The sequence below is a fragment of the Apodemus sylvaticus genome, chromosome 13, assembly GCF_947179515.1.
Source record: "Apodemus sylvaticus chromosome 13, mApoSyl1.1, whole genome shotgun sequence".
Taxonomy (NCBI): Eukaryota; Metazoa; Chordata; class Mammalia; order Rodentia; family Muridae; genus Apodemus; species Apodemus sylvaticus.
The window spans coordinates 51,280,585-51,300,315 of record NC_067484.1 but is presented as its reverse complement, the minus strand read 5'-3'; the positions used below and the strand labels follow the sequence as shown (position 1 = coordinate 51,300,315).

The window sequence follows — 19,731 nt, the reverse complement described above, 5'->3', positions numbered from 1 at the left end:
GTGGCTTTTCTAACTCGCCCAGCAGCTTGTACTCCCGGTGGTGCCTGCAGAGCTGAGACTCTGCGCACAGGCAGAGAACCCGCCCAGACACTCAGGCTAAATAGCAAACAGATGCCTGGCGTGCCAAAGAACTCTTTAGTTAGGGCACTGCCAGAAAACAGTTCAGCCGCTGGAGAGATAGCTTTATCTTCTTTGCTTGAGATGATCTGATCGGCTTTTATAAGCAGGAGTCCCTTTTGCCTTGTGAGGAACAGAGACTCAAATCCTGCTCCAGGCAAAGTCACGGACCTAAGCGGAGGGCGTCCGTCCGTCCACTCGCTTCGCTCCTTTCCTCTCACTAGGTATCGCTCCCTGCTCCCCGCTTTTGTTTGCTTTTGTTTGTTTAATTGATTGATTGATTTTAGTCCCCCAGATCCAGCAAAACCCCAAACTCACGCTTGCTGTCTGAGCAGCGTGCGTATCCAGTTTAATCTGGACGCGACTTGGGGGACACCAACTTTGGTTCAGATGTTTGGTACTAAGGGTCTTGGTCGCTCTTTGCAGACTCAGTTTGGAGAGCATCTACAAAACCACAGCCCACCCCCACCCCCTCCCTCAGGAACCTGACCTTTTTTCACTCAGTCAGTACCACTAATCCAAAGCAACAACGACCAAACAAATAAACAAATAAAAAAAAAAGTCGATGACGTCCAGATGGGAGCTTGGTTGGACGGTGCCTCCCCGCAAGGACCAAAGGGGAATGCTCCCTGGTGAGGGGTCCGCCCTTCCTCCCAGTGTCTGGTGGGGCGCGGGTAGGTAGGCAGGGATCTGGATCTGGTTAGGGGAGGGGAAAACCATGGTCCCAGGCGCTTTCTTCAGTCCTAGTCTTCCCAGGCTCCTAGAGGAGGAGGGACAGAACAAGAGAGGAGGGACTGGGAAGGGGTCCCATCGTTGTACGTCCCGTCCTGGGTTTAACCCGCTGTCTCTGTCTCTAGTCTCCGATCTGATCTCTCTTACCCCAGTCTCCGGCCATGAGCCCCCCTTCCAGCTCTGGCGTCTACGTGAGCCGCGGGGTGGCCCTGCTGCTGGCCGGGCTGACAGCGGTGCTCCTGCTGGTGCTAGTGGCTCTGGCTGCCTTATACGGCAGCTGCGCGCACGTCCAGCCTTCGGAGCAGGATAGCCCCCGGGTGAAGGACACTGTACTGTCGCCTCCCGGCGGCCAGGAGCGGGCGCAACCAACCCCTGCACATGAGGCCACGGTGGGGACCTCCCAAGACTGGCGACCTCCGTCGGGGCCCTGGGATCATCTGCGCCTGCCTCCCTGGCTTGTCCCACTTCACTATGATCTGGAGCTGTGGCCCCGGCTGCGGCCGGACAACCTGTCCACACCGAGTTTGACCTTCACGGGTCGCGTAAACATCACCGTACGCTGCACAGTGGCCACCTCGAGATTGTTGCTACACAGCTTCCTTCTGAATTACAAGCAAGTGGAAGTGTGGGGTCCTCTGGCCCGGGACACTAGGAACGCCACTGTAGGCCGCGTGCTGGTGGAGAATGTGTGGTTTGCGCAGGAGATGCAGTACGTGGTGCTGGATCTGGGCCAATCCTTGGAACCGGGTAGCAGTTATGAGCTGAATTTGGACTTCTCTGGCCAGGTGCTTGAGGTGGGCTCAGAAGGGCTCTTTCTGAACCTCTACACTGATGAGGATGAGCTCAGGTAAGGGCTTACGGCCCAGTCCTGCATGCAACCCCACCCTTCCACAATGATCATTCACGCGATGCATCTTCTACTCTGAGAAATCCATTTTCTCCTCTCCTAGAGGTGAAGGCTTCCTTCTTTCCCCTCCTCTGAAACTCTGCTAGGAATGAAGAGATTGAGACCCAGGTCTCTCCTCCGGTTAACTTTCAGTCCTACTTCTGCCCATCCAATTTGCCCACACTGGGGTTGTTTTTAATCTTGGAGTTTTACGGTTTTGTGGTTGTTTTAAGAAAGCCTTTCTCTATCCAGAACATTTTAGCCCTCTGAACAAATGAGTCTGTTTTTAAAGACTGGTACTTGGATCAAGAACTGCTAATGACCAAGAGATCTCAGAAACACACCTGTTGGAATCTACTCCCCACCAAAGGGATCAGAACCATCCAGTGCTTCTGGCCTTAAAGTTGGGGGAAGCTAGAAGCATCTTTCCCTGCTCTAAGATTCTCTGCTAGGGAGCCCTGAGCTCTCCGCTTCGCTCTGCTCTGCCCTGCTCCACCCAACCAGGGTAGCTCCAGCTCTGCAAACAGACCCACAGCAGGGTTGTCTGTTCCCGTATCCTTTGGGCATTTTGCTTTACTAAACTTCAGAATAGCAATTCAAGTATCTGTCCCACCCCCATCAGGGCTCTCGCCTCCTTTTGCTGACAATCCGTGGCATGTGGCGCCTTCTACCAAGCTTCTGAGCCCGACCTTTCTAGGATTCCTCTGGTGGGATTTGAGCCCACATAACTGTACACATGTTCTTCTTACACTCGCTTTCGGTAATTTCTCTGACAAGGGGTGTTTCCAGCCACTGCTCAAGAATCTTCTCTTGCAGTGCTCTGAGGTCACACTACTGAAAACCTGCCAATATTGTGAAAGTTGGATAATAAGTTCCTTCACTCATTCATTGGAGGAACATTTGTAGTCTCTGCACAGAATCATATATACTGCCCATTATTAGAGGAAATGTTTTTGGATGCAGTGGGGCAGGAACCACACTGAAGTACATGCTAAACCACCTCTATCAAGGTTTTTTTTCAAGGTTTAAAAGGTCTTAACAAAGTTTAATGAGCCCCTTTAGTGGATTCACCATCTTAACTTTTAAAGGGCAAGGTGGTCATTTTTCCTCTGTCAATGCATTGCTTCTTGATAAACAACTTGAATTTTTCTCTTAAGAATGATGTGAGACCCAAGTTAGACTACACTGAGAACAGTTCGACATCACTGAGCCTCAGTCTTGTAGACGAAAGAGCAGGGGACACCTGGCAGAGCTTTGCATTGTCCACGCATCTTGGCTTACTTGCTGGACCCCGCCTTCCCTCTCTCTGTCCTCCTGGGAAAGCCAACCTGTCCTGTCTCTCTGTTCTGTCCAGGTAAGCTGACACAGGAGAGGAGAGCGCCACTCCATTTTCCTATTGTACCAGTCAAAACGAACCAGATTTTCAGAACGTCAAAGCCGAGAGAGAGAGATCTAGATAGGAGTTTCTGAAGAGCTATTGCCAACACGTTGTTCTGCCTCTGCTTCTAGACACAAAACAAAAATATGCTTGAAGCTGGGGTCAAAAGAGCCTGTACGGAATGATGGCTGCTGGTCCAGTACCCTGTGATTGCTGGCAGGGCCTGGGCTTGTCTGCTCAGCCTGTCTCTGCACTTCCCTGAGTCTGTGCCTCCATCCCTGGAATAGATACAAATAGCACACTGTGACAATGAGAGAGACAGAAGCCTGTTAGCGAGCAGTGGCGCTGGCCAGAGGTGGGTCAGCTTAACCCAGGCTCCTTGTTATCCAAGCATGAAAAGTGCCAAGCTCTGCTATACAAAAGTCTAAGAAGGTTGTCAGGTAGGAAAATGCAAGCGCCTGGGGCGTGGGGGTGGGGGAAGGGTTTCAAATAATAGGTGCAAAGTTTTAGTTTCATAAGATGATGTAGATGTTTATGTAAGTTACCTTTCCTTCCTTCCTTCCTTCCTTCCTTCCTTCCTTCCTTCCTTCCTTCCTTCCTTCCTTCCTTCCTTCCTTCCTTTCTTTTTAAAGATGTATTTATTTTATGTATATGAGTACACTGTCACTGTCTTCAGACACACCAGAAGAGGGCAGCAGATCTTATTACAGATGGTTGTGAGCCACCACGTGGTTTCTGGGAATTGAACTCAGGACCTCTGGAAAAGCAGTCAGTGGTCTCTCTCCAGCCTTGTTCTTTTCTTTCTTAGTCTTCTCTCATATATGACATCCAGACCACAGTTTCCCCTCCCACCTCTCCACCCAGTCCCCTTCTGTATCTCTCTTTGTCCCCATATCCACTTCCTTCCAAAGGGCTGCTCTGCCAGGGATATCAACCAACCATGGGACATCAGATCACAATAAGACTAGGCACATCCTCTAATATTAAGGTTTGGCAAGGCAACTTAGGAGGGAAAGGGTCCCAAAAGCAGGCAGAAGAGTCAGAGACAGCCCCTGCTCCCATGGGCACACCAAGCTACACAACCATAACATGTGCAGAGGGCCTGGGTCAGACCCACTCATACTCCATGATTGTCAGTTCAGTCTCGGTGAGCTCCTCTGAGCCTGGGATAGTTGATTCTGCGGGGCATGCTTTTGTGGTGTCCTTGACCGCTCTGGTTCCTACCATCCTTCCTTCCTATCTTACAAAGGATCCCTCAAGTTCAGACTAACGTTTGGCTGTGTGTCTCCGCATCTGCTCCCAACAGTTGCTGGATGAAGCCTCTCTCATGATGATGCTAGGCTTCTGTCTCCCACTAGGCATCATTTCATCATTTTTTTTGTTTGTTTGTTTGTTTTAGGCAGTCATATTTGGTTCTTTCCTAAGTCTTTGAGCTATCCAATATCTGGTTCCTGGCCCCCAGGCACTGCCAGGCATGGGCTCACTCTCAGGACATGGATCTCAAGCGGAACAAGTTATTGGTGCCAACGCCTGCAAATTCTATATCACCGTTACCCCAGGACAAATTGTAGGTTGAAGGGTTTGTGACTGGCTTGGTGCCACAGGATGCCTTGCCCAGTTGTAGGAGATGGAGGTCTCAGGCTCCACATTCCCCCATCATTGGGAGTCTTTGCTGGGGTCCCCCTCATAGAGTCCATGGGGCTCCCATTGCACTAGGTTTTAACTTCACCCCCAAAATGCCCTCCATGTCCAGTTGTGTCCCCTCTATGTTCTTCCTCCATTCCTCCAGTCTCATCTCTCCTGTTCCCACCCCCATCTGCCCCCAGTCCACCTGACAGATCTATCCTATTTCCCCTTCCCAGGGAGATCCATGTGCCATCTCTTGAGCCCTTCTTGTTACTTAGCCTCTGTGGGTCTGTGGATTGTAGCATGATTAGTCTTTACAGCAACTATCCACTTAGCAGTGAGTGCATATGATGTTTGTCTTTCTGGGCCTGGGTTACCTCACTCAGTTCTAGTGATCCATCCATTTGCCTAAAATTTCATGATGTCATTGTTTGTAACAGCTGAGTATCCATTGTGTAATGAACCACATTTTCTGTATCCATTCTTCTGTTGAGGGACATCGAGGTTGTTTCCAGTTTCTATTTTGAATAAAGCTTCTGTGAACATAGTGGAGCAAGTGTCCTTGTGGTAGGATGGAGTGTCCTTTGAGGACGGGCCCAGGAGTGGTATAACTGTGTCTTGGCGTAGATCAATTCCCAGTTTTCTGAAAAACCATCATATTTATTTCTAAAGTTATACATATTTGCACTCTCACCAGCAATGGAGGTGTGTCACCTTGCTCCACATCCTCTCCAGCAAAACTTGTGTTTTTGATCTCAGCCATTCTGACAGGTATAAGATGGACTCCCAGAGTCATTGTGATTTACATTTCCCTGATGGCTAAGGATGTTGAACATTGTTTCTTTTTTCCTATTTATTTATTTATTTATTTATGCTTTTATTTATTTGTGTTTTAATTTATTCACTTTATATCCCGATCGCAGCCTCCTCCCCACTCCCAGCCCTTCCACCTACCCTCCTCTCTTCCTCTGAGAATTCTGAGGCCTCCCTGAGCATCAGTCCACCCAGGCATATCCAGTCACTGAAGGACTGGGGGCATTCTCTCCCTCTGAGGCCAGGCAAGGCAGCCCAGTTAGGGGGACGAGATCTGGCGGCAGACACCAGAGTCAGGGACAGCCTCCACTCCAGTTGTTGGGGGACCCACATGAAGACTCCATATCTACTACATATGTATGTGGGGCCATATATGCTCTTTGGTTGGTGGTTCAGTCTCTGGGAGCCCCCAATGGTCCAGGCCAGTTGACTCTTAGCCTTCCTGTGGAGTTCCTATCTCCTCGGGGTCCATCAATCCTGTTGCACATTTTGCTGTTGGTTTTTTATTTTTATTTTTTATTTTTTATTTTTTTTGGCCATTTGAGATTCCTCTCCTGAGAATTCTCTATTTAGATCTGCATCCCAGTTTTTAATTGGATTATTTAGTTTGTTGAGTTCCTTGAGTTCTTTATGTATTTTGTATGATAACTTGTTTATATAAACAATTGTTGGATTTTATGAAATACTTTTTCCACATAATTTTTGTGACAATATGATTTTTCTTCTTTAACTTTTTCACATACTATATTGGTTGGTTTTGAGTGTATTGGTACAGCCTTAATTTTCTACTCTTTGGGTTAAAAGGTTACTGAACGATGAGGTTGGAAGGCTTAGAGGAGAGAGAAAAAAATGGAGAGAACAAGTATGTTTGACAAAGGTATAAACTCAAATCTTCCTGGGAAATTAATTTATTTTTATGTTATTTTATGTGTATGCATGTTTTGCCTGCACATATGTTTGTGGCTGTGAGCTTTCCTGGTATCTACAGAAGCCAAAAGAGGCCATCTGATCTCCTAGGACTGGAGTTAGAGCTAGCCAACCATCTCAGTGCTGGGAATCAAACCCAAGTCCTCTGGAAAAGCAGCCTGCAAGTCATCTCTCCTGTACCCTGAAAGCAATGTTTTGGAAAGTGTTCTTGGAAAGAAGAGATACAGACTGGTGTGATCTGACTAGGGAAAAGTCAACATAGAATGTAAGATCAGATGAAGCAAGAAAAGTTCCCAAGACTTTATTCCTACCATAAACAAGGGAGGAGTGTTTGTAGTCTCCATATTGCCTGCAGATTGACCCTGAGGTCAGATTAATCCAGGAACTATGTAGGAGCACAGGCAAAGCAGTTCTGTGGAAGCCTTGTCAGCCTGATACTACAAAGAGTGTGGTTTCTAATTCACAGAATATAAATGTCTTAGTTCATGGACCTTAAACACTGCAAGTGGTTCTTGTGATCCATTGGCGGTCTGAGGGAGTCTAGAGGATGGAGGGTATTGGCTGGATAGCTGCACCATGCCAAGAATAAAAATAAATATTGTGGTGGACACTATAGATGTGACTGTCCAAGATAGCAACAAAGGGAGTTCAGCCAGGCTCTGGTGAGGGACTGAACATGTAGGAGCTCAAAAGAGGATCTTTGCATCATTGAAAACCACTGATCCTTGGCTATTGTGGGTTATTGTGACTCACATCACACCAGTCCAGAAAACGCACTCACATGACTCCAGCTGGGACTTTTGAGAATTCTCCTCTTTCTTTTCCTTTTTCACTGTGACATCTGGGAGTAGAAAGATGCATCTTAGATTTCTTATCCTAAAGAACTAGTAAGTCTTGAAAAGAAGTTTGGGTTTTGAACTGACTTTCCCCTGGCACAAGATTGATTCACACAGTAACGATGACAACCCTCTAATTGATGAGCGTGCTTTGTGTGTATGTGTGTGTGTGTGTGTTTTATGAGTGAAAATGTAGATCTCAGAGTGTGAAGAAATTGGGTTAAGACAGTTTGTTTTACACATCTGAGTTCTGGAAGGTAAATTTTGGTGATAGCCTACCAGTAGCTCATCATCCAGCCCAAACAACTGAGTTATAGCATTGTTTCATTGTGGCTGTTAAGCCATTGAGAACTCCGTAAGACATTGTACTACCAACTCTGCTTGTTCAAGTGTGGCTGACCTTTAGAATCCATCGCAGAGGATTTATATTATGTTCTTATATGGAAGCACAATTGTTCAGTTGGTGATGGTTGCTTCATTATTAAAGCCGGTGGGGTTTTGTTTTGTTTTGTTTTGTTTTTGTATGTACCACATGAGTCAATCCAACATTCTAAATCCCTACAAGTTGACTCTGGCCTTTTTAAAGAACTAAAGAAACACTTTATGAAATACTGTCCTGAGGGTTGTCGCTCAAGTCCAAGAGTACTGGGCATCATCATGTTCTGTTGTTGCTCCTTGAAGATGAGTATACAGATGCAAGAAAAGGCAGTGTCTAACTTTGTGAATTTTTTTTAAATTTTGTTTTTTTTTGTTTTTTTTATTTTGTTTTTGTTTTGTTTTGTTTTCTAAGACAGGGTTTCTCTGCGTAGCCCTGGCTGTCCTGGAACTCACTCTGTAGAACAGGCTGGCCTCAAACTCAGAAATCCACCTGCCTCTGCTTCCCAAGTACTGGGATTAAAGGCATGGGCAACCACCGCCTGGCCTAATTTTGTTTTTGAAATAGGTTCTTGCTATTCAGTCTAAACTGGTACCCAAGTCACTATCCTCCTGCCTCAACTTACCAAGTGCTGTAATTGCAGACATGCACTGAGGAAAACAATATTTAAAACAATACCAGCTGCTATGGTCACTTCCATCTGTTATAGCATAAATAGACTTTTGAAGAGAGATCTCTTTTCTTTAAAAAATACTTACTTATTTTCATTGCATGTTCAAATGTTTTACATGTATTAAATCTGTGCACCATGAATGAGTGATACCCATGGAGGCCAGAAGAGGATGCCAGATCCCCTGGAACTGGAGTTACTGGTGATGGCAGACCACTGTGTGGGTGTTAGGGATCGAACACAGTAGTAAGTGCTCTTTAACTACTGAGCCATCTCTCTGGGTCCCAGAGAGAGATCTTCAGCCTTAACCCTCAGGCAATGAACTGAAATAAAGTTAGAAATTCTAGATCCTAGGTGTCTGTCTGTAAGCATAGCAGAGTATCGTTAATAGTCTCCAGGTTGACTCCCTCCCATGAGATGGGTCTCAAGTTGGACAGTCATTGGTTAGTCATTCCGTCAGTCTCAGCGCCATCTTTATCCCTGCACATCTTGCAGGCAGGACAACTTCTGGGTGGAGGGTTTTGGGGGTTGATGTTCCTCTCCTTCCACTGGCTACAGGAGATGGCCACATCAGTTTCCATTCTCACTCCCAGTCCTCTCCCACCCCTCCTCCCACACCTGATCCCCATCTTTCTTCTCTCCCCCTCTCTCACCTACTTCCCTCCCTCCATCCATCTCTGATGGCTATTTTGTTTTTTCTCCTGAGTAAGATTCAAGCATGCTCCCTTGGGCCTTGCTTGTTACTTAGTTTCTTTGGGTCTATGGATTGTAGCACAAGTATCCAGTACTTCACGGCTAATATAAGTGAGCGCATATCATAGGTGTCTTTCTTTGTTACCTCACTTGGGATGACATTCTCAAGTTCCATCCATGTGTCTGCAAAATTCATGTTGTCTTTGTTTTTAATAGGTGAGTAGCATTCCATTGTGTTATTGTACCATATTTTCTTTATCCGTTCTTCAGTTGAGGGACATCTAGGTTGTTTCCAGTTTCTTACTATTACGAATAAAGTTGTTATGAACCTAGTTGGGCAAGTGTCCTTGTGGCATGGTGGGGCATCTTTTGGGTATATGTCCAGGAGTTGAATAGCTGGGTCTTGGAGTAGAACTATTCTCAAATTTCTGAGAAGGGTCAAATTGATTGCATAACTGGCTCCTGAGAGGCTTCATTCAGCAGCATATGAAAACAGACGCAGAGACCCACAGCCAAACTGCAAGCAGAGGTTAGGAAGTCTTGTCAAAGTGTGAGGGATGGAAGGGTCAAGAACACTCCAAGAACACCTAGAGAATCAACTAGCCTGGGCCCATGGGGGCCCACAGAGACTGAACCATCAACCAAAGACCACGTAGTGGTTGAACCTAGCCCCTACACATTTGTAGCAGATGTATAGCTTGGTCTTCATGTGGGTCCTCTAACAGTTGGAGCAGGGGTTGTTTCTGGCTGTGTTTCCTGCCACTGGATCCCTTCCCCTAAGCAGACTGTAAGGCTTGGCCTCTGTGAGAGGATGGGCTTAGTCCTGCTAAGACTGGATGTCTCAGGGTGGGTGGTACCCAGGGGGGCGGGGCTTCCCCTTCTCTGAGTAAGAGAAGGGGAAGAGTTGTGCTAATGAGGGGAGGGATTTGTAAGGATGGGATTGGGAGGAAAGGAGGAAGGGGACTGTGCATTGCATGTGAAGTGAATAAAAAATTAATAAATGGAACAAAAAGAAATTCCAGATTCTTTTTGAAGTGCCCACATCAGTTTTTGAAAGATTGTTCAGAGAAGGGTCCAGTCCACACCAGACTTTTCCAGTCTTCCTACTCCAGCTTTAGAAAACCTGAGTTTCCACAATGTATGTTTTACTGTCCATTTGTTTTTGACCTACATATCATAATATTAAAAATGAGTTTCCATTTGTTCTCAAACACATCTATAAGATATTTAGATTATTTCTGTATTGCAAAGAAATCTACTACAAAAAGTTCTATTACAAAGAAACCTTCCAGAAATATCCACAGAGACCTTTATGTAAGTTTGCTTCTTTTGATACTATGGTGAGGGTGGAATGGCTGTATGACATGGTAGGTGGAAGTTTGAAAAATGCAGAAAATTATTTTCCAAGGCATTTGACCACTTGCAATTTTCGTCAATAGTATCAGAGAATTCTAGTTTCTCTATTTCTTTGCCAACACTTGGAATTGTCAAGTTTTTCTCTTTTAGCCATTTAAATAGGGTTTTTTTTAAGCCATTAAATAGTTTTTATTTATTGCTTAGGTAGACACTGGAATTACTTGATAATCCCTTGCGACTTCTTGAGCCTTCTTTGTAAGCAGAGAGCAACTCTATAGCTGTGCTTTCACTAGAGTCTTGATAGTTCATTTAGACATTATCTTCATGTACCGGCTGGTTTTGTGTGTCAACTTGACACAAGCTGGAGTTATCACAGAGAAAGGAGCTTCAGTTGAGAAAATGCCTCCATGAGATCCAACTATGGGACATTTTCTCAATAAGTGATCAAGGGTGGGATGGCCCCTCTAGGGTGGTGCCATTCCTGGGTTGGTAGTCTTGGGATCTATAGAAAAGCAAGCTGAGCAAGCCAGGGGAAGCAAGCCAGTAAGAAACATCCCTCATGATCTCTGCATCAGCTCCTGCTTCCTGACTTGCTTGAGTTCCAGTCCTGACTTCCTTTGGTGATGAACAGCTGTGTGGAAGTGTAAGCGGAATAAACCCTTTCCTCCCCAACTTGCTTCATGGTCATGATGTTTGTGCAGGAATAGAAACCCTGACTAAGACACTTCCCAACTGTTCCACTTATATAAGTCTTCTTTAATTAGCTTTTAGAGCTAGGTGTGGTAGTAATGCTCTATTAATCCCAGCACTCAGAAGACAGGTGGGCAGATCTCTGTGAGTTCAAGGCCAGTCAGGGCTATATAGCAAGACCCTGTCTTAAAAATTTTTGATTACCTTTAGAAAGCTTTTATTCCTAAGGGTGCTTCACTGCATTTCATCCCAATTATTTCGTACCTTTAGAATACAGAAGTGGGAGTGCTGATTCTATGTCCCCAGGGAATGAGGGCTCACATCTGTAAATTAAGATGGCAGGCTCTCACAAGTCCCCTTTTTATGTTTAAGTTATTTGAAGTTTCTTCTTTTAAAAATTACATTTATTTTCTCTGTGCATGCGTTTGTGTGTATGAAGCTCAGGTGATGAGTTTTTGGGAGTTGTATTTCTCCTTCCAGCTATGGGTCCTGGGGATCTGACTAAAATCAGCTGGCTTGGCAGCTAGCATCTTAACCTACTAACCCACCTGCCTGGCCCCTACTTCTTAACTTAATTAGAACAAATATATAACCATATTCTTGAATTCCTGGGACTATTCTTGCATTTTGATCATGGTATTCGCCTGATAAAAGATGAGATGTAGCCGGGAGGAATTTAGAAAAAGGAAATGAGAAAGCTCCTGGGAAGGAATTTACAGAAGAGCTGTAAAAAAAATCCAGATCTTTATTACGGTCAGATAAAGGAGACAGTAACACCATCAAGATCAGCCAGAGTGAACTTGGGTTTTAAAAGACTTCCTTGAAGTTGCATCTTATGCTAAGAAATCTGACACAATGCCTAGAGTATGAGACACTTTCAAAACAGAAAATTGAGCAGTACTGGGCAGGAATGTGCATGTCTCAAAACAAGGAGGGTGAACTCTAGTACCAGGCGCACAATGTGGGCGGAGAGGGAAGAAGGAGGCGGTTTCATTGCTGGGGTAGGTTTTGAACTTGTACTTTGTGTGACCAATGGTTTTTCTGGGAGGCGATTTTGCTACCATCCCCATACCTTTTGAAAACAAATGTGATTAGCATGTCATGAATGCATTCATATCATGAATGCACATCAGTAAAAACAGCTTTGATTCTCCCACTGTTGGCTACAGTTTAGTGGGTAGAGGTACTTTTCTAACTTATATTTCCAGGTTTATTTTTTTTAAGCGGCAGACAATTGATAATCACTAAGTCATAAATACGTTCAGAGGCAAAATCCGGGAGGACCTGGCTCTGATTACTACAACAATACATGTATTTGCTGTGGTTGCTTCCCTCTGGCCCTGCAAACTTCCTCCCAGCTCCTGACTCGTGGCTGACACCTGTAGTAGTTAGGACACGCACCGTCATCTACCTCTTAACCTTAGGCTCCCGCTCCTTGTCCTTCTTAATTGGTGCTGTCCAACATCGCAGGTGTCTGGGCGGACATAAGTAGAGTCACATAGTACGTGCTTTTTACTCAAGCTAGTCTTCCTGCCATTTGCACATCACTCTAGTTGGTGCCTTATTTTCCTGACACTCGTATCTCTTTCGACATTTCCTAGCTTTCTTTGCCATTGGCCTTCTACGCATCCCTTGACTTAGTCGGAGATTATCGTGTTGCTCTGCTAACGTGGTTACTTCCTTCCCTGCTTCCTCAGTCCAGCCATCAGGGAATGGGTCCTTAAGCTGCTGGATCCTCTTCTAGGTGGCTCTATGGGATAAGACCCAAGAAAGTACCTGCTACGGTTCACAGTGTCCTGGTCCCTAAAGTTCCACTGCGGGACATTCGTCCTGCCTTGCCTGGCACTGCCTTGCATCTGGAGGCAGCAGCCCGCTTCTGGCTCCGCCTCCAAATCGTGCAGCTGTTCAGTGTCCTCTGAGGTCCTCAGTGGGCAGGAGCAGAGTCCTGACTCTGGGTTAGTTTCAGTTACTTTCAGGGTAAACACCAGCCTTAATTCTATCAGCTTTAAGAAATATTCTGGGCATATACCCAGAGGATTCCCCAGCATGTAATAAGGACACATGCTCCACTATGTTCATAGCAGCCCTATTTATAATATCCAGAACCTGGAAAGAACCCAGATGTCCCTCAATGGAAGAATGGATACAGAAAATGTGGTATCTATACACAATGGAGTACTATTCAGTCATTAGAAACAATGAATTCATGAAAGTCTTAGGCAAATGGATGGAGCTGGAGAACATCATACTAAGTGAGGTAACCCAGTCTCAAAAGATCAATCATGGTATGCCCTCACTAATAAGTGGATATTAACCTAGAAAACTGGAATACCCAAAACACAATGCACATATCAAATGGTGTCCAAGAAGAAGGAAGGAGTGGCCCCTGGTCCTGGAAAGGCTCAATGCAGCAGTGTCAGGGAATACCAAGACAGGGAAGTGAGAAGGGGTGGATTGGGGAACAGAGGGAGGGAAGAGGGCTTATGGGACTTTTGGGGAGGGGGGAATCCAGGAAAGGGAAAATCAATCACTTGAAATGTAAATAAAGAATATATCAAATAATAATAATAATAAAGAACTATTAACTAGCAAGAAAAAAAGTAAAAAAAAAAAAAAAGAAATATTCATGCTGCTTTCTGAGAGTCTCCTCTCCACGAGCTCGAGGTTAGAGCTGGGTGCCTTACTCCAACTCTCTGACAGCATTTGAGGCTTGGCAAACACCACCTACTGCTTGCTAAAAGTTCTATTCCCTTGGCTCATGTTCTCTCCCTGGCCCTTCTGTGTCTTCCTATATTTGAGCTGCTCAAAGAGGGATCTCCTAATCTCAAGGCCATTTACTTTGAAGTAATTTGGTATCTAGCCTAATTTGATATCATTTTGTCAGAGTGGGTTTTGCAGTTATTATATTTTGTTGCCTGGTGAAAAACTATAGTTTTCAGATTCTCTTACACACTGCAATAAACAAACATAATTCATGGGACAATGGTTGAACATGTGGCTCTACTAAACATTTTGATTTCTGGGTGTGTGTTGTATGAAAATATTTAAGAATTTGGGGCATTATAACTATTGAAGAATTTTACTTAATCTCTGACCAGCTCTGCTATTTTTCAGTTGTTGACGGGAGATGTAGCCATATGGAGTTCATAAAATAATTTGGAATAAAATGTTTTACTGAGTGCAACACAATTGATATCTTTCCTATGGAAATAGACTTACTACCCCAAGTGCGTGGATCTTGGCCACAAGGACCTCCTTCAGTCCCAGAGTGTGGTGAAGCCATGATTCTAGAGGAAGACAAGAGGAAGTAGAAGATATTCTACAGTGCTAAACCACTAGGAGGCAAATTCCCCTACTATAATTCCCAGGTCAGCTGACCATGCTAAACACAGACTTAAAGGACACCATCATAGAATGGTTTCATAACATTTGAAGGGAAGAAAGAATGGCACATTTTCTTGTGTTCTGAAGACTAGATAGCCTCTTTCTCCATGGGCAGAGGGAGAAGGCAAAGACACGCACTGTGTGATTCTCAGATGTGGTCTAGCAAGATCATATTGCTGCTGCTTGCCTCCGGCCTTTGCAGTTAAGGTTGAGAGCCAAATAGCTGTGACTTGTATGAAATTTTATCAAGCTGTTTGCATAAAACCAGGCAGGGAAATAGTTGCAGAAAACTCATGAGGACTTCTTTTCTTTCATTTCTCAAGGAGTCTTAAATCATGGACGTGAAAGCAACTGCTCTAGGTTTGGTTTGCTACATACAGGGTCAGCCCTCTAAGTTGCTATTCACCACTCATAACCAAACTCATCCTGTTTCCGCTAAGCGGCTAAGGGTCTTCCTATTCCTGACTTGCAACCTCCTTGAGATTCATAACTTCTCTTTCTGTGGTTTGTGCTTAGGGTCTTGCTCTCTGGGCACCCAGATGTGTTCTCTATAGTGAGACGACATGCCCTTTCCCTTCATTTTATTCTCCTTGGTACTAATATGTTACCATCTCTTCAGAGTGTTCTAGTTTCAACGGATGTGGACTTCCCAAGGGGCATGGATGAACTCTTGAGAGAGTCCATCCTACCAACTCCAGGTGGCATGATCAGGGACACCTGCAGGCTTTATCTGCATCCTGTTAGATGTGTCTAGTCCTCTTTTTCAACACCATCCCCCAGAATCATGGTTTTAGAGACCTAATAGGTCATTGAGATCAATAGCCCTATTCACACATTCTATGGGAGAAAGTGTCTAGAGGCTTTAAACACATTTCTTAAAGTTACATGGCTTTTAAAAATGTATTTCATTCTGCTCATCTCAGTGGAGAACTCGGGTGACTAAGTTCTCTGTTCAATGTTGTATCTCCTTTCAAACACAGCAACTCAAATCACAGAACAGGCAATTTTGCCATTCAATGCAACACTGCAGAGCTACTCAAAGGACTTTGGTAGGTTTTTTATTTATTTATTTATTTTTGGTTTTTTGGATTTGGTTTTTTGGAGACAAGGTTTCTCGGTATAGCCCTGGCTGTCCTGGAACTCACTCTGTAGACCAGGCTGGCCTCGAATTTAGAAATCTGCCTGCCTCTGCCTCCCCGAGTGCTGGGATTACAGGTGTGTACCACCACCGCCCAGCTTCTCAAAGGTCTTTTGTATATATCAATAAAGCTGCCTATATTTCAGAGCAACCCCAAAGCTGTGAAGTTGGTCATCTATTGTAAATGACACAAGTTTAAAGAAAAAAAAAAGACAGAAACCCCTAGCTTCTGGTAGTTTTTAATTAGAGAGCAAACAATGGCTTGTATTCAGTTCGTGATCAGGTGTAATTCTGGCAACTTTAGAATTGAGTTCACTAGTAATGATTACCAACCTACCTGTAACATAAATGCCACCAATATTGAGTATAACTTGCCAGGCTGGAATATGTAGGGAGCACGAGTGATTTGTTGTCATGTTGCTCACTAATAATACATGACATTATATGTGAGCTCAAGTAGCAATGCAGAGTGCCAGATTTTCCACAGAGATCTGAGGCACAAGCGCCGTTATGTGACTTGCCCAGAACTGTTCAGTTAGTAGCAGAATGACCAGGCTACTGTGAAACCACAGGCTTCCTTAAGCCTGCACAAGCAAGGCTATAATAAAATGAGGGAAACACACAGGACAAATAGGCTGGTTACTAATTATAGCTTTGTCGGTAAAGTTTGGACGCCCACAATAGACTGTCTGTGAGATGGTTCTCTCTTATTTTTTTCATGAGAGTTTTCTGAATGTCTCAACTACTTGTGTGTCACTCCTAGAGCTGTGTAATTTTTTATGTAAGCAAAGAGGCTCTTTTGCAGTGGAGGAGAGATTTGCAGAGGGGAAGAATGAATGGAGCCCGCTCTGTCAGGATGGTTGTATTGGTTTACTTTTATTTATCTAGGAATGGTGCCTGAAGCAAGAGTCAACATAAGACAGATGGTAAGGACCTGGGTTGAAAGGGAAGTTCACATTCACTATTATCCTCTACGGCCAGGTCTCCAGGTCACTAAGTCTTGGCAAATAAAATAACAAGACTGAAGAGAAAGCTGTTTGCTGAGACCCATGGTCTTCAGACAGGCAGGATGTGACTGAGGTGATCCTGACCTCATGGGGTTTGGTCCCCTAAGCTTTCTGCCATAAATCTCCAGTGACCACAGCAGTATGCTCTTCTTTGTATTTTTCCACGGAAATAGGAGAAAGCCACAGTAGGGCTGTGGCCAATTTATCTGTAACTGAAGGACATAATGTTCAGTTGGCATGTACCCACATGGTTTACCCCCAGAGGTGTCCAAAATAGAACTGTACGTTTTCAATTAGAAAGAAGAGGAAACATTTGAGAAAAGAAAAAAACAAGGTCATTCTTCAGACTGGCTCACCCTTTGGTGACGGATGAAAGCAACAGACTCTTCTCAAAGAAATCATCCTGGCTTTCCAGACTAACATTCCCTGTTTGTGTTTGTTCCTGTTTTGCTTATAAGAGGTTTATGATGCAATGTGACAAAAATTATTTTGAGGTTGAAAGCTACAGAGATCGTTTTTTTTTTTTTTTTGTTTTAGGTCTTACAAGAACCCTAAGATGTAGCAGGAAGCGAGTGGAGCCTGTGTGTGCGTGTATATTTGCTTCTATTGATCTAAGACAAAAAAATGAGTAATTTTCCCCCAAAATGTATTTCAGAGCCCTGATAGCAACTCAAATGGAACCAACATTCGCCAGGCATGTTTTCCCCTGTTTTGATGAGCCAGCTCTAAAGGCAACTTTTAATATTACAATTATCCATCATCCTGGGTATGTGGCTCTTTCCAATATGCCCCAACTAGGTAAGTAATGCTTCCTGTCATTGTATAAACACGAAAACGGTAGCCTTCATGTCAGTTTCTCGAGACAGCGTGTCAGTAGCCTCCATGTATTGTGACTGTGGAAGGCAGTCACATGAGACAAGTATTGACCCTTACACTTAGAGAAGATCAACACCTATTCCTTCTGTATGGGGATCTGGGGACATGATACCATCTCTACACACTGACAGTCTACCTGTCCATTAATTAGTGCTCCTACTATGGGTTTTTATTGATAAGGGGCTGGTGCCCTTGTCTGAACTGAGGCATAGATGAGTTTTAGTTACCTCGGGTGACTTTCTTGTATTGACTGTACTGGTTTCTAACTTTTGAAGATCCAGAGGTATTATATAAAAATCTAGCTCTATGTAACTCTCACACTCATTTAGCACTGCACTTTCAGCATTTATGTGACTTTAAGAAATGAAGGCTGGGAAGGGGTAGCTACGTGCAGACTGGAGCTGAGCCACCATGAACTGCCTCAGTCTTCTTGGTACTACGTACTATCCTATAATACATCAGCCAGCTAGCTCACACCAACATCTGAGTTTGTGATTTCATCTTCAGGCTCCAGACTACTGCTGACCCCTCTGAAATGTGATAAAGGTGGAATTGCAGTTTCTGATTAACTTTAGTCTCAGATAGCTCTAGATTAATATTCTCTGAGACGTGTTCGCCCCTAGAAAATAGAAGTAGGTGGAAAGAAGTTATAGGCTGGGGATGACAGTTGCAATGCTCATGGGTTGGACATTTGGTTAAGCTCTCGACACTCAGAACACTGATTCCAGCCTAAGATCTCACCCTTGTGTCTGTCAAATGTACTCTTTATTTAAAAATTATTGTAACAATTCTGCACATCTATGGGATAAAGTGTGGCCACTTGGTTCATATGTGTAGTAGGTAATTCTAATACTGGAGTAGTTATCACTATAATAGAAACTACTTGAAAATAATTCTGGGGACTCGAGAGATGGCCCAGTGAGTAAATGCTTGCTTTGCAAGCATGAGGATCTGAGTTTGATCTTTGGAAGCCATGTTAAAAAACCTGGCATGGAAGAATACAACTGTAATCTCATTGTGGGGGAGTCAGAGATAGGGAGTTCCCTGAGGCATTGCTGAACTGGGGAACTCCAGGTTTAGTGAATGTCTCAGGATTTTCCCTGTTCCATTACATTAGTACAGAGGACGCCTGTGATTGGATAGGGAAAATGGAGGCAGAGCTAAGAGTTGCAGAGACAGGAGCATCTCAGAGAGGAAAGAAACCAAAATGGAAGTGGATGGACAGGAAGAAGATCCTGATCCCGCATGGTTTTAAACAGCCACAAGTAGCTATGATTTCACAAGATTAGAAATATTGGGATGAAGCTTTTATCATTATCAATTGGCTCAAAAATTACTGTATTGGCATCTTGTAAATTGTGATTTTTTTGATATATAAATTGTTTGGTTAATTAAGCTTTAAGGGTCTTGATTCTACTGGGTTATTAGGTATTGTGTTATGCAACCTCAGGATTGGTGGTTCTATTTGATTACTGGAGTGTGGTACCACTGGTTACAGGGGATTGTGACAGAGAGGGAACTAGTGGCTAGTAGGACTAGTGAGTCAGATGCTGCGGGTGCTAGCTCCAGAGAGTTGGTGGTGGCAGGACCACGGAGAGGTGGTGGGTTCTTTTCTTTTAATATTTCCCCACAAGTGAAAGTCCCTGTCTCAAAAGAAAAGATGAAGAACAACTGAGCACAATGCTCAGTGCTGACCTCTGTAAATGTGCACACACACACACACATACACACACACGCTCAACATGTACATAAATAAATGCTTTTGGATTGCATAAGAATTTTTCATATTTTTATGTCATAGCGTGATTATTTCAGAACGATTAACATTTTTATCTCCTTATTGCTAACTTTGTGTTTGGATCTTGGGATAACAATGGTTCACAGTAACCTGATGGAGTGCTGACAGCTTAGAGAGAGGAAATTCAATCTCCTACACTTCAGGGAATAACTAGGAAGGACTGGCTTGTTGACAACTGTTTTGGTAAATTGTTTCTAGGTTGCATATCATCTAGGTTTGCAGTGATTTGGACTAAAATATCTCTGCCCCCCAGGTCAGTCTGAAAGAATTGATGTCAATGGAAGCAGATGGACTGTCACTACCTTCAGTACCACACCCCTCATGCCAACATACCTCGTTGCACTTGTCGTGTGTGACTTCGGCCATGTCAGCAGAACTGAGAGAGGCAAGGAGGTGAGTAGGGAAGAGCCTGCAGGTAAGGAAGAAGA

General features: G+C 44.2%; 1 protein-coding gene across 1 annotated transcript in view; it reads left to right on the top strand.

Annotated features, from left to right (window-relative positions):
- Positions 1 to 853: 853 nt before the first annotated feature.
- The window catches only part of Lvrn (laeverin), a 60,016-nt gene continuing 41,138 nt past the window's right edge, over positions 854 to 19,731 (top strand). Inside the window, exons 1-3 of the mRNA XM_052155769.1 lie at positions 854 to 1,696; positions 17,285 to 17,427; positions 19,557 to 19,696. Of these exons, the coding sequence (XP_052011729.1) occupies positions 1,011 to 1,696; positions 17,285 to 17,427; positions 19,557 to 19,696 (969 nt within the window). The 5' untranslated portion in view covers positions 854 to 1,010. The remainder of the gene's footprint in view (positions 1,697 to 17,284; positions 17,428 to 19,556; positions 19,697 to 19,731) is intronic.